The 15,032-nt window shown below is 41.7% G+C and overlaps 1 protein-coding gene across 2 annotated transcripts; it reads right to left on the bottom strand.

Moving 5' to 3' along the window:
- Positions 1-896: 896 nt before the first annotated feature.
- LSMEM1 (leucine rich single-pass membrane protein 1) lies at positions 897-12,955 on the bottom strand. Of its 2 annotated transcripts, none has more exons than XM_079994449.1 (4): positions 12,766-12,955; positions 7,533-7,661; positions 2,741-2,878; positions 897-1,450 (listed from the first exon to the last, which is right to left on the bottom strand). In XM_079994449.1, exons 2-4 carry the CDS (start codon positions 7,654-7,656, stop codon positions 1,272-1,274), a joined length of 441 nt encoding a protein of 146 aa, XP_079850575.1. In that variant the 5' UTR covers positions 7,657-7,661; positions 12,766-12,955; the 3' UTR covers positions 897-1,271. The 2 variants fall into 2 exon arrangements, with proteins under 2 accessions (XP_079850575.1, XP_079850574.1); XM_079994448.1 differs by having other exon boundaries at positions 2,741-2,881; positions 12,766-12,948.
- Positions 12,956-15,032: the final 2,077 nt, after the last annotated feature.

The following is a 15,032-nucleotide window of genomic DNA, read 5'->3' as shown; positions in this document are numbered from 1 at the left end:
ACAATAAACATGTTTTTAATAAAATAAAAGAGTGCTTAAAGCGTCCACTTTCATTTTGAAGAAAAAGCAGGCACAGGACTTCAATCTGGAACGTATTCTGAATCCAGAATGGGGACTGTTATGTATTCTGTGGTCTGTGTTTGCCTGAGGTTGAGTCTGGACTAAGGATTCTGAGCTCCTGTGTTCTGATTCGATACATGATGCCCAATCACAGAACATTTCAGGATTTGGGCCTCTGCCATTGGCCCTTGAACTCTGAGTCAGGATTCGCAGCTTGGGAGTTTAGACAGCCAATCACAGTAGGAGTGGGAGTCGCCCAGGCTTTCAGAAATGTATATAAGCAGTTGCTTTGCCTCTGTTTCCCGCTGATGTAGTTCAATAAAGGTTCTTGCTGTTATCACTGTGTCTTGCCTCGTGGGAACCCACCTACACTTCATTGGGATATACAATTGTTTTCTGCCAATTTTTTTTACTCCCAAATGCTGTTTACTGCAAGTAGCACATTTAACGGGCAATAACAGCTGGGAGGGACTTTCAAAAGGATCTACCCAGTGCTATGTCTGGGATCAAGCAGCCTTCATTGAACAGATTAATCACTATAGATAGAACTTTCACAACACTAGATGTCATCTCAAACAATGCTTTTCAACAGAAACAATTCACACATTTGGCTGAGAGTCTTAAAGTGTTGAGAAAGCATGTGATGTATACACATGTGTGAAACCAGCCAAACATTTGCACTGCTGCAAATCAAGGCTTGCCTTAATTGTATAATAATAAAAAAACCTAAAAATGTGCTTTGCAAAGGAGTAAATCCCATCTACCTTCACTTGCAAATTTTATAACACAAGACAAAGCAGACACTTTATGATGTGCCACTATAAACATATGCAACCTTAGAGAAAGCAGATGCTAATTTTTTTGTTTATACTGAACAAGAAACGGGAACCACAATACAGGATGTTGCGCCATCTGCAAGTGTCTGTAGGTGTGGGATCTAGAGGCATCACCTCAAAATCAGACGTATTTTAACTAAGTTCATCCATATAAATAACCAAAGGAATGAGCAAGAACCTATGCACCATAGTTCTAGAAACAAATGCTTAGCAGGCTTTTTAAAGTTCACTATTAAGAGTTATGGAGCCTGCAGAATGATTGATAAAAAGCTTTGTTGCACAGATGTCAGGAATTAGGTAAGTATACTGAGAGTGGATTTTATTGCAAAAATGACACACTCTCCTGATCCTTCCAGCTGCTCAGTATTCCCTTAGTCAATAGCCTGGACCTGGTTCCCTTGCTTGCTTTGTGCTGAAGTTTCCTATACTCCCCATCCATTCTGTCTGATTAAGGTATTGCAAAATCAAGTCGTTTAATTCCTTAAGGTCATCAATGCTCTTCTTTTCTAGCACTATTTTTCTTGACACTTCATCCATCTTGTCTCCAGTGTGAACTATGGAAGAAAAGGCAATGTTTAAACCAGCGCACAAATTGTCAGATTGAATATGGTTCATAATACAGGGAATTGCAGCAGCAGGAGCAGCAGCAGCAGCAGCAGCAGCAGCAGCAGAAGAAGAAGAAGAAGAAGAAGAAGAAGAAGAAGAAGAAGAGGAGTAGTAGTTTGGATTTCATATCCCGCCTTTCACTCCCTTTAAGGAGTCTCAAAGCGGCTAACATTCTTCTTTCCCTTCCTCCCCCACAACAAACACTCTGTGAGGTAAGTGGGGCTGAGAGACTTCAAAGAAGTGTGACTGGCCCAAGGTCACCCAGCAGCTGCATGTGGAGGAGCGGAGACGCGAACCTGGTTACCCAGATTACGTGACTACCGCTCTTAACCACTACACCACACTGGCTCTTTACAAGACTGCTGCGTTTATTACTTTGCCATGTCCCAAGCAAAGTTAACTGTGCTTATGAGTGGGGAACAGCAGCAAATATAAATTTTTATCAGAAAATCATGACTAGTAGTTTTTTGGCATCCACACTAACCCTGATCTACTGAGCCAAAGACCGTGTTCTTCTGCATTTATTTGGTGTTCATCTCCGCCTTCCTGGAGTAACATTTCAGCAGCAGTTCTCCATTTTAAATGACTTTAAACCCCCCCCCTTACAATATTATACATTTTATTATATCATGTGATTTATAATTTCAAAACATTGCCTTTGTATTACCGTTTGTGACAATCATAATCCCCAAATTCCTCTGAGTTCCTCCCTTTTCATGTACAGAATTTAGCTCACCTCAAACTAACTTCCAGCCAAAATCACACCAACTGTACAATTTACACGCCCACATACTCCCATTCTCATTCTTTCCCATGCCTATGCTAGGAAAGTACAAAGGAGAGAGAGAAGGGGGTTGGAGAGGAACAGGAGAATCACATAGCATTTCTAAAACACCATATGAAGGGAGATCAAATTGCATTACCCAAGTCTCTTTTAATATAAACCACCTGTTCCCTCCCTGCCAGTTGCAAAACAAGGCAATGTTGACTGGATGGTGGGTTTTAGATTTCCATTCACATAAGATCAGCTTCTTAGCTATTCACACAGCTTTATACTAAAATACTTTTTATTGCCACTGTGAGCATTGTTCGTTCATTCATTCATCTATTCATTTATCCATTGTGCCACATATCAAAGATGAGAACATGCTACAAAGCATATAGAATCTAGGCCATTAAATTCCATCCTATCCTCCCCTTGCAATCGATATCGTAAGAACTAAAGCATGCTTACTTACCTATTAAGATTATTACAAAAGAAACTAGTGCCAAGCTGACAATTAAAGTAATGATCAATGTAACAAAGAACCAGCTTTGGCATCTCATGCTGTTTTGAATTGTCAAACCCCTCCGACTGTGTAAGTTCTCTTCCCAGACTGCTGTAAAACAAAGACAAAATTCTAAGAGGAAAACATGCAATGGCCTTTGAGAATAAACATAGCAAGTTGGCTCTGGTTTTAAGAAGACAATAATGGGAAATGCTAATAATTTCTGAACTGGAGCCATGTATTCCCCCTGCTAAGTAATGCACCACCATCATGTCATTCAAGAAACTCTTAATTTCAGCGTGATAAGCAATTATTCACTTAAAAGGTGACTTAAAATGCATCACATGCTTACTCAATAGACTGTTACTTCAGATGTGTCCATGTGTGTGATTGGCCCATGTGGGGAGCCAACCAATCCAAATAACTTTATTGTACAGTACTAGCCATTGACCATGACAAATCTGAATAAAAAATAAATACAAGCAAAAGGGGTGCCGTGCCACAAATAATAGTCTCTATTTAGGTCTCTGTGTCTCCCTTACAGTTCACTTCTAAATTGTCCAGGGCATGCTTCCTCAAACTTGGCCCTCCAGTTGTTTTTGGCCTACAACTCCCATGATCCCTAGCTAGCAGGACCAGCAGTCAGGGATGATGGGAATTGTAGTCTCAAAACATCTGGAGGGCCGAGTTTGAGGAAGCCTGGTCCAGAGTCTTCTTTCTGATCTTTTTGGCTGCCAAAGCAAAAAGGATGTCTTTATGAGTCACTGAAGCGTTTACACTGCTAAGAAGCCAAAGGACCTTCTCTGCTGGGGAGAGACATCTTTCCTGTATGGATGGCCAGGTGAGAAATCACCTCCTGGGTCCAGTGTATAGTGAGCAATATAGTAAAAAGTGCAAGATGTCTTCCACCTGTGGTTGCCCTTGGGAGGAGCAATTCTGGCCCTGGACTGACTCCAGGTTGGTCAATGGACAGGAAAGGATGTAAGCGGCTGCTTGTTTGGAGTCCTTGCCTGAGCGACAACAAATTTCTGACTTTGATGTTTTCTTTAGCCTTCCTTTGACTCTGACTTCTTGGCACACTCTTGACTGGACGTGAGGCACAGAGAAAATTGTGACGACATAATAAGTAGCTGACTTTTAACAACCTCCTAGGACAGGTGTGGGGAACCTTTGACCTTCCAGTTGTTATTGAACTACAATTCCCGTCAGCCCCAGCAAACATGGCTAGGCATGGAAGGAAATACGGCGGGTCAAAGTTTCCCCACAACTGCCCTGATTCTTCTCTGCCAGGCATGAACAGAACCATTTTTAAAGTATCTGTCACAGAAAGCCCTCAGAGAATCAACAGAGTGGACTAGCATAAATCCCTACTTGAAGAATTGGCTGTACTGGACAAATATTGAGAGCAAGCCTAATTTTTCTAACACAAATCTTCGTGCCTGAGGAGAAACCAAAGTTTGCAGAGTTTTAATAGTTGTCCCCCTCTTTCCCCCATTTCCTCCAATTCATAACAAACCTATTATGTGTTAAGTTTATTGAGTTCCATCACGATGGAGGCAGCTTCCCAGTCACAGGAATGAAATGTGGAATACCCTTAGGGTGGGCTTTCAAACACTATAAGCTATCTTTAACAAATGTCTCTTGTCCGCTCTGCTTAATGGGCAGTCCTTAGAAAGTGAGCTGGCCAAGAGAATTTAGATTAAAGTATTGAAAACCATCCATGAGCAATAAACCCTGCCAAGCTGCTAACAGTGTGGCGCTGCTGTGTTCTTGGCCAAAATAGAAATGCAGCCTTGCGTCTCTACCCAGGCTAAAGTGAAGGGACCTATTTCAGAAGCTCATTTAAAATGGTTCCAGGCTTGCTGCGTTATATATCACCCATGTTGAGATCCAATATAAATAAATGAGCACCTGATAATGCATTTCAGCACATAAATATGGTGGGGAGCCAATGTGGCATAGTGGTTAGCATGCTGGACTAAGAGCTGGGAGATCAGGGTTCAAATCCCTGCTCAGCCATGAAGCTCACTGGGTGACGTCGGGCCAGTCACTGTCTCTTAGCCTCATAGGGTTGTTGTGAAGATAAAAATGAAGAGGAAGAAAGCAGTGTATGCCACCTTGGACTTCTCGGAGGAAAAGTGGGATATAAATGTAATAAAACAAAATAATGTAGAAATTTCAGTTTTCATATTTATCTTACCATACACAAAGGCATTGCATTAATTGGGGCATTTAAAAAATCTCATAAAACCATTACTTGAAAACATCATAATAAAATTCCCAATGATGTTTGCAATTTAGAAAGCTGATCACAGATTCCTGCATAAAAACAGCTGACAGCCATAAAGAGGGCATCTGTCTGAATGTTAGAGGGCAAGAGCACACATCTCCAAGGCTGCATTCCCAAACCGCATACTGGAGAGCCGCCCACTGAAGTCAAACGAAGGGAAAACAAATGACTCTGAGAAGCAATCCTTTAAAAACTCAAAGCCTGCATTGATTTGCAAACTCTAGTGCTAAGATGAATTCACCATACTGGAAGCCCATAGTAACCCTTAGCAGCGCTGAGTGGCACCACATAATATGGGTTATCAGGACACACACACCCCTACCCCTCTCATGTTTTATAATATTGTTATGAGTTTCTGGGTGTGATACCTGTATAATCCTAGCAAGCCTTAAAAGCTAATCAAGCTGGGCTAGCTTCCTGGTGAGATAACAGCCGGGAACAAAAGAAAGGCAATGGGCCATTAAGACAACAAAGGAAAGGCGGCTCCGTGTCAGATGAAAAATGGGTGGGGCCCCTCCTCCAGCTCTTAGAGAGTTAGAAGGACAAAGCCTGTGTTTGGAGGGCAGAGTCAGTTGTGATGCGACCTAGAAGGAAAAGCTGCAGGCTGGCAAAGGGCACCACGCTGAGGGACTCAAGTCACTTAGAGATAGTCCTGACACGCCTGTCCATTTGATCACAAACAAACCATTCTACAGCACACATTTTACCGAGAACTTTCAGACAAATTGTATATAGGCACGCTTTCTAAGTTAAGGACAAGCCACAGGATTCTGTATCTGTTCCAGCATCAAAATGTGGAATGCTGCCAAGAGACAATAACTTCCAAAGAACTTTCAGAACACCGCAAGGGAGTTGAGCACAGAGAGCTAAAAATAACATTTGTTACCATGTGTACAGTAGAGACAAATACACATGAGAATAAAATTAGGGTGGAGCAACTGAAAAATGATTATTGGATGTGGCTATATGGAGCGGGGAAACTTATCTGTCTTGTCAAGGGAATATCATGGTCAACTGAACCCCTGCTGAAGAAACGATGATCCCAGAAAGGGTTGCATTTCCATAGCAGAGAGGGAAGCAGTGGCCCTTCAGATGCAGTTAGACTTCAACTCTCATCAGTTCCACCCAGCAAGACCAATGGTAAGATATGATGGGAGCTGGAGTCTAACAATATCTGGAGGGCCACACAAAACCCTAAAATGTATTTTATATAATTGACTTTTTATTTCAATTATTTGTATATAGCATTGTTGTTTTATTGCTATGGCCGATGGCTGGCGCATATAAAGATTCTTTCTTTCTTTCTTTCTTTCTTTCTTTCTTTCTTTTTCATTCTGGAGGGCCACAGGCTCCCCATCCCTGAAATAGTGAAGTTTAGAGTCAAATGATTCAGATCGAAATAGAACAACCAGACAAAATGAAAATCTCATAGCCTTCTGACAAGCTGATTAAGGGCACATTCTGAAGACAAAGGACGCAGCCAACTCGATAAAGCCAAGCAGATCTGGGTCTGGTCAGTGCCTGGATGGAGGACAATCTGGGAAGAATGGTGAAATATAAGATCTATCAAATAAATATATACGGCGTTTTAAGGCAGTCCTAAATGTATTGATTTGGAAGCAAGCACAGTGGGACTGACTTCTCTGGGAACATGCGTGGGATTGTGCTGCGCATGCAGCTAATTAATTCAGCGGGGAAATATACGGCAGCTAAAAAGTTCTAGAGAAAGAAAAAGGTACACATTGAAAGCAGCTAATGGACGAAGCACATTGTTCATAGCCTGAAAAGCAGTGAACAAGTAGGCAAGTAACAATTTTTTAACAGCCTCAGCATATTGTTCTATTTATTAAAAAAACCCCTGTTTTATTTTCAGAGCGACTCAAAGCAGCTTAGTAGAATGCCATCACTACCAGTTCAGTGTTTATTCATAAATTATCATATAACAGAAAAATCAAAGGAAACAGCAGACAGAGTCTCTGTACCATTCTTTAACTGTTGTGCAGAACGGATTTTTTTGGCCACTGCAGTTTTTATTACCCCTGGAGCACTTTGGTACGACAAATGGCAGCTGCCAAAATTCACTCTTTGGAAGAAAATATATATCACCACTAAGCCCCATCTTCAAAGAAAATCATAGTTTTGCACAGTTGTGTAAATAAACCTATAGTCATATATTTTGAACTATTATCTTTAAAATGTGCACAGAAGACAGATAGATTTAAGCTATGTCTCTCACACAAACCACGCTGTCCACCTATTGTGAATGCCAACTTGTTAATTTAACCTTGCAAGGTGCTGACTCAAGTTGGAGTCTACATTGACTACCCATGGTTTAGATGCACAGTTAACACCTGGTCCCTTCTTACTAAACCACCCTGAGAACACATTTATCTAGACAAATAAGCCACAAAACGAGTAGCGTTAATCTGATATCCCGAAAGGTGGTTGACAAATGGTCTGCAGCATACATACCGGCGTGCCGATATCGATCTGCACAAAGATTTTGTTCATTTAAGTTGTTCAAAGAATCAACTGCATAAAGCTTCCTTTCTTTATGAAAGTTTTGTAAGTCACTTTCCACGGAAGAACTCTCCATCACACCTATGAAGAAGAAGAAGAAGAAGAAGAAGAAGAAGAAGAAGAAGAAGAAGAAGAAAGAGAGTTTGGACTTGATATCCCGCTTTATCACTACCCGAAGGAGTCTCAAAGCGGCTAGCATTCTCTTTTCCCTTCCTCCCCCACAACAAACACTCTGTGAGGTGAGTGAGGCTGAGAGACTTCAGAGAAGTGTGACTAGCCCAAGGTCACCCAGCAGCTGCATGTGGAGGAGCAGGGAAGCGAACCCGGTTCACCAGATTACGAGTCCACCGCTCTTAACCACTACATCATGCTGGCTTCTTCTTTTTTTAATGAAACTTGGCAACATGTCTCTAATCAATATATTTGCTCTTCTAGGCAGCAAACACCTATGATGGGATGCTGATGCTGATGATGTTTAACTCTAACTTTTCACCGAGGTTTTCCTTATGACCTTGATGGCTGCTGGTATGGAGTTCAGTACCTCCTATGTCACCTGCTCAGTAAATATGCCCTCAAAATGCACAAGGCACTGTTTGCTTTTCCTGCTCAGCTCCTGTTTGTGGTGACTCAGCTTCTCCTACTTGGAACACATATGCTTACACTTTTGCTAGGATCTTCCCCGTCACTCTGAACAAAGGAGAGGTGCCAAGAACTTCTCTCTGTGAGCGATCATGGTAATGGTGGCTGACACAGGCGCCTTCCCCCCCATTCATGGGGCAGCTAATGGGGAGACATGAGAAGTCTCACAGGCCTCATCTGAAGAATGTGGAATGAAGGAGAAAACATGTAAACTAACAGCAGAAACGGAGGAAAATACTGAAGGGTGCAGGGTAGCCCTGTAATAGTGCTTCAAGTTAAGAACTTTGCTTCAGGATGAGAACAGAAATTGTGCTCCGGCGGTGCAGCAGCAGCAGGAGGCCCCATTAGCTAAAGTGGTGCTTCAGGTTAAGAACAGTTTCGGGTTAAGTACGGACCTCCAGAATGAATTGAGTACTTAACACGAGGTACCACTGTAATCACAATCAGAGTGGCTATTTTTTCTTCTTTTTCTTGTGTACCTGATGGCAAAGAATGAAACAGCCCTAGAGGAATAAAAACATGGCTGTGTACACTTTACAGTTAACTGACTGGTTGCTCAGGCCTTATTTCTGATTTTCCCCAATGTGTGAAGCTCAGTATGAGACTTTTTCTGGGTTTCTGGGCAGAAAAATGAATGCAGCAACCAGTTTTTTTAAAATCCATTTGCATTCCACAATTAGTTTCCAGTTGTTTTAGTTAGTACTTTATATAACATCCAGTTAAAAGGAAGGAAAATCTGAAGGTCAGGAACAAGATTAGATTGAATTTTTGAAAAAACAAACTCCACACAAATCTTTAACTTTGCAAAGATTATTTTGTTTGTTTTATACCTTTCAGTTTCACCTTGTTCACTTTATCATTAACATCCCTTTTTCTTATAAAGCAAAAAAAATATGCCAGTCATTTAATGCCTGGTGCTCAAACTAAATTTTCTGTTAACCTACATAATGGGCTATGTAAATATGAATTTTACTCTGCATGGAAGAGAAGGAGTAAGGGGAAAGGTCACTACCTTTCCCTCCTCCTGGCCTTCCCACATCCTCTCCCACAAGTAAGTAGAGCGGGAAATTGGCTGGGGCCATGTGCTTCCCCACCCCACAAAAAACGCTGCACTCAGAAATGTGGTCATCCCACTCAATAAGGAAATCTGGCTAAAGGGCTGCTGCAAAGGAAGTTCTCAAACATTGCGAGAAGTTTCTTGTTTCCAACTTGTTCTGATGCTGTGCACAAATGTCTGCTCGGCTTCACCTTTTACCCTTTTGGCAGTTCACCAAGGACAAGCTGAATGACATTAAAAATATCTGGCCAACTTTCTTCCCTGTGCCTTGGTTTCTGTGCCACAAGTCTCCTGAGTCATCTTTTCTTCAGTATTGACTGTAAGGGGCCCTTATACTTCTATCTCAAACTGAAAAATTAGACTGCTTCTTAGCAACGTGGAAGTATTACAGTGGTACCTCGGGTTACAGACGCTTCAGGTTACAGACTCTGCTGACCCAGAAGTAGTAGTAGTAGTAAAAATGATGATGATGATGATGATGATGATTTATACCCCGCCCACTCTGGGCAGCTGCCAACTAAATATTAAAATACAGTAATGCATCAAACATTACAAGCTTCCCTAAACCTCAGGTTAAGAACTTTGCTTCAGGGTGAGAACAGAAATCACATGGTGGCAGTGCGGCAGCAATGGGAGGCCCCATTAGCTAAAGTGGTACCTCAGGTTAAGAACAGTTTCAGGTTAAAAACTTTGCTTCAGGATGAGAACAGAAATCATGTGGTGGCAGCGGGAGGCCCCATTAGCTAAAGTGGTACCTCAGGTTAAGAACAGTTTCAGGTTAAGAACAGACCTCCAGGACGAATTAAGTTCTTAACCCAAGGTACCACTGTATTCACTTCTACTGCTGAAATCTATCACTGTACCTCAGTCTACCTAAGTGAGGTGTTGGAGCAGGAGTGAGCAGCCCCTCAACTTATTTTCCTGCAGGATTAGCAATGGCATCTCCTGGGTGTCTTTTTGCCCGTCTTCTGTATGCCAAATAAATAAGCCTTTCTCAGTGGAAACAGAGGAAGAAATAGGTTCCATTGGCAGGGCTAAGGCTTAAATTAAATTTGAAAAAGTCCAAAATCCATTAATTATGACCAATCAAAATGTCATACACCAAGCTACTGACTCCACCAGAACTCTTCATCAGGCGAGATGTCCTACTTACACTGTTGGAGGCAGCAAGCCTCGAATGCCGGTTGCTGTGAACAAGGCCGGCCCAAGACATTTGGACCTTTGAGGCAAACCACAAAATGGCAGCCTCCTCCCTGCTGGGAAGAAGAGGAGCGTGAAGCTCTACATTGGGAACAAGGGGGGAATAAAGATCCACATTGGGATCTGCTGCCCCTGTGGATTCTGCCACCCAAGGCCTTGTCTCATGGGTGGGGCAGCACTGGCTGTGGATCACAACTGGGGAAAGTGCTTTTGAATTCAACTCCAGCTTGCTGCCTTCCTATAGGCATTTAGTTGGCCACTGTCAGAAGAAAATGCTGGAATAGATGGGCCATTGGACTGCTCCTGCAGGTTTGTCTTATGAATTTCAAGCAAAGTGGGGGAAAGCTGGCTTGGTATTACAGCCATAATAGGTTGGTTAATCCCCCCTTCCCCCCTTGTATAATAGTTTTAGAATGGACGTGGCTATGGAGATGTGGCCGTAGGGGCTGTCATGAAGAATGTCTGCACATCAGAAAGTCCCACTGTACCACTGGTGTACGTTTGAACTGCCATATATAAGCTCTGTGGTGGGTAGAACGTCTGTAGGATGACATAACTTTTTCATGCAGCATGTTGGCACTTGCTCCCACAGGAAGCAGTGATGACCTCAAACATAGATGGCTTTAAATAGAGGATTAGGCAAATTTGTGGCAGACAAAGCTATCAAGGGCTACTCGCCATGACCTCCACTGTCAGAGACCTCATGCATCTGAGTATCAGTTTCTGGGAAACTGGGCAGGTGAGCAGAATACTGTTGCACTCATGTCCAGGTATCCGGTTGGCCACTGTGAGAACAGGATACTGGGCTAGATGCTGAGCCATTGGCCTGATCTAGCAGACTCATCTTATGTTATCTCTTACTCATACTTCATCTCTTATGCACAGCATTGCCGTGTTGAAATGAGCTGGTTGGCTCTGTAAAGGTAAAGGTAAAGGGACCCCTGACCATTAGGTCCAGTCATGGCCGACTCTGGGGTTGCGGCGCTCATCTCACTTTATTGGTCGAGGGAGCCGGCGTACAGCTTCCGGGTCATGTGGCCAGCATGACGAAGCCGCTTCTGGCGAACCAGAGCAGCACACAGAAACGCCATTTACCTTCCCGCCGGAGTGGTACCTATTTATCTACTTGCACTTTGACGTGCTTTCGAACTGCTAGGTTGGCAGGAGCAGGGACCGAGCAATGGGAGCTCACCCCATCGCGGGGATTCGAACCGCCAACCTTCTGATCTACAAGTCCTAGGCACCCACAGCGCTACCCGCATCCTAACAGTACTAACAGCCAATCCTGAGGCACAAAGATGAAATCCCTGACAGCTGCATCAGCTTTCATCACATGTACCTGCACCATTCTGCATGCTTATTTGCTGTCAATCTCTCTTAGAACCGAGCATCAGGGTACTATATATTCAAATACAAGGAAGCTAAGCAAAAGGTTCCCATTAGAAGAAAAGAAATGGAGGAAAAAATACTGATAAGTGATAAAAAATAAGATTTGCAGAACTTTTCTGAACTAGTGAAGATTGCAAGGAAAGCTCTGTTTGCAATGAACATGCCCATTCTGATCGAAAATATGTTATATATGCAACACTGAGTTCAGGACGGAGGGATTATTGCTCCTATGGGAAACTGTGACACAGGGAAGGGAGCCATATCAAACACAGCCATATAATGATTCATTATTTCTATTTTTGGTTTCCCTCAACAAAGGACCAGACACAGTGCTTTAACCCAAGTTGCACAGAATTCTAAAGGTTCACCACCAGTATTCATAGCATTTTTTGAAATCCCTGAGGGAGATGTTTTCCTCAACGTTTCCTGTTAAGGGAATCAACAAGCAAGAACTATGGAAGAGTCTTCTAATTAACTCTGCTCTAGTCAATGTAACTTGCTTTGACTGACTGGTTTTAAGTATAGTTTGAAAAAGCCAGCTGTCCTGCTATGCACTTAAGTCTAATGAAAAATTAATACCAAGAAGTTGCATGTGATTTGTGTTTTCTTTCCCTTGAGTGTGGCTGGAAGCAGAAGCTAACAGCATGAGCACTCAAAACTCAGCTGCTCTTAACACGGTAACTATAACCTTTCGTGCATTTGAGTGAGTTGGTGTCAGTATTGATTTGGTCTTTGACTCATCACTTGTCCTCCCCCCCCCCCCAATTTAATTTATTCAGGATGAAGAGAGAAGTTAGCAGAAAAGGTAACTGAAGTTAACCAAAGATCTGAAAATAAATCCAGCTAACCAAAGAATAAATATTAGCAGATTCAAAACCATAAAAGCTGAAGGTTACTTACGTCTTTAACCATGTCCAGAACTCAGAATAATTCTCCAGAGTCTAATTCTAAATCATTTCAAAAGAATTCCAGTATTTCGTTCAAGTAGAAAACATACTGTATGCTAATCCTCTTGTCCTTTGGAACGCCATTGGAGTGTCTCAACTAAACTCACAAGCTTAGCTTTGAAACACAGTGTGCTTTCCATCTATATTTAGTATTCATTTGAGCCAAGTTGTCAGGTTTCAAATACTTCGTTAGAAGACAGTATAATTTTTAAACACACTTATAGAGAGAAGAATATATAGACAGGGTAAAGTTTATAACATTTGTGAATAGATATGAACCCACCACGTCAATAAAATATGCTGATGATGTGCAATGTTGTTCTCTGGTATATAAAAGTTGCAAACATGTATGTATTCACTATCCATTGGAGAGAGCTGAACGCCTCAAGAGTTGAAGCTGATATAGCTGGTTTTCTCATCTAGTGGCACCATACCCTCCTGAGTAGATTGAGGCAGGAGACTCATTGTTATGGTAGACAAAACCCATTCAACATAGCCAAGGCTTTTAACTGAATTATGGTCCTGCACCTCTCCACTGGTTTCCTTGTCTGCTGTCACATTGATCTTAAGTCTTCTTTATTTATTTAGTATTCTAAAATATTTATAGGATGCTTTTCTGAACAAAAAAACCCAGCTTACATGGAGGGGTTGCTAACCTTTTTGGGCCAGTGGGCAAATTTGCAGACTGCAGAAACTGTGCCTGGTGCCAAACACACACAACTACAAGTGCATGTCACAATCTATACTGTTGACTACAATAGAATGCTTCCTTTAAGTCTAATTTCAGTGGAGGGAGGGGACTGTGCTGATGCCCCCTGGCTTACAACAATTAAAAATATTAAGTATTTTTAAAAATAAAAAAATCAGTATTATTAAAACATAAAACAAACTCACCAAAACAGACTCAGAACTTGAGCAACAATGCTATTCCAGCTTTCATCCAGTTAGCAGGACAAAAATTACTCAGTCTACTACGTTTGCTCTCTTTTTTTACCATTTAAAAAATAGATTTAGCATTACAAAGTTCTGGTTGTTTAATTGACAGACACTCTGGGCACTTTTAATAGGAAAGTGACTCAACTATTTAAAATAAATGGCGTACCATCCAGTTGCCAGTAGCCAATTTTCTTAATGCATATGCAAATTCGTTTGTTGTCCTTTTGTTTTCATATTTACATAGAAATAATTAATATTGTCACATAAATAAAATCGTATTGGTTTGTTTTACTTCCAGCAAGGAGGCTCAGGAGCAAGATACCTGAAGTTTCACACATTTTGAGGGCTTGCTCTTGGATGCAGCTGGTGAGGAAAGAAGCCTTGTATATATATATATACGCTGCATTGAGAGAAGTTACCACAGAAAATACAGCTGACATTAGGGCAGTTTGTGAGATAAAGGGAGGAAAACTCACCGAGTCAATGAGATAGGGTCTGAAAAGTGAAGCTGCTGGGAAATGATTTATAATGAGTTGAAAAAAAATGTTTAAAATAACTTTTTCTAAAAACCCAGAAGCTTTTCTTTTAGGAATTCTAGGTGCTGAAATCCCAAGGGAGAAGAAAAGGCTATTTATGTATGCGACCACAGATGTTATTGGCCCAGAGATGGAAAGAAGATAGAGTCCCCACCAGAGAAGATCAAGTTGATGGATTATGCCGAAATGGCTAAAATGACCGGAAGAGTCAGAAGTCAGCAAGAGCAGGATTTTAATAAGGAATGGGGGAACATTCATAATTTATCTTAAAAACCATTGTAAATAACACTTGTAGTTTAATGGTGACTTTTGGACATAATGGAGATGTAAAAGATTTGGATCAGGCATAGGCAAACTCGGCCCTCCAGATGTTTAGGACTACAACTCCCACCAGCCCTAGCTAACAGGACCAGTGGTCAGGGATGATGGGAGTTGTAGTCCTAAACATCTGGAGGGCCGAAGTTTGCCCATGCCTGATTTGGATTATCATAAAAGGTGCAGGAGGAAATGATTAATAACAACAGGACCCACAAAGGGGAGGAGGGAAGTCCAGGAGATTCTTTGGAATCTTGTTTTTATGTTGTGTATTGGATATGTGATTGTAAAACTTTGATCAGAAAACCAATAAACATTTTTTTTTAAAAAAAACTGAAGCTGCTGTGATCTATTCTAAAAGCAATTCTTAGGAACTGCTAAACCCTAGTAAGATTGTACCCAGCATGTGTACCAATGTCCTAAGACCGTAAGA

This window comes from Podarcis cretensis (genome assembly GCF_951804945.1).
Source record: "Podarcis cretensis genome assembly, chromosome: 10".
Classification (NCBI taxonomy): Eukaryota; Metazoa; Chordata; class Lepidosauria; order Squamata; family Lacertidae; genus Podarcis; species Podarcis cretensis.
The sequence above is the reverse complement of the archived record's forward strand: the minus strand, read 5'-3'. Positions and strand labels throughout refer to the sequence as shown.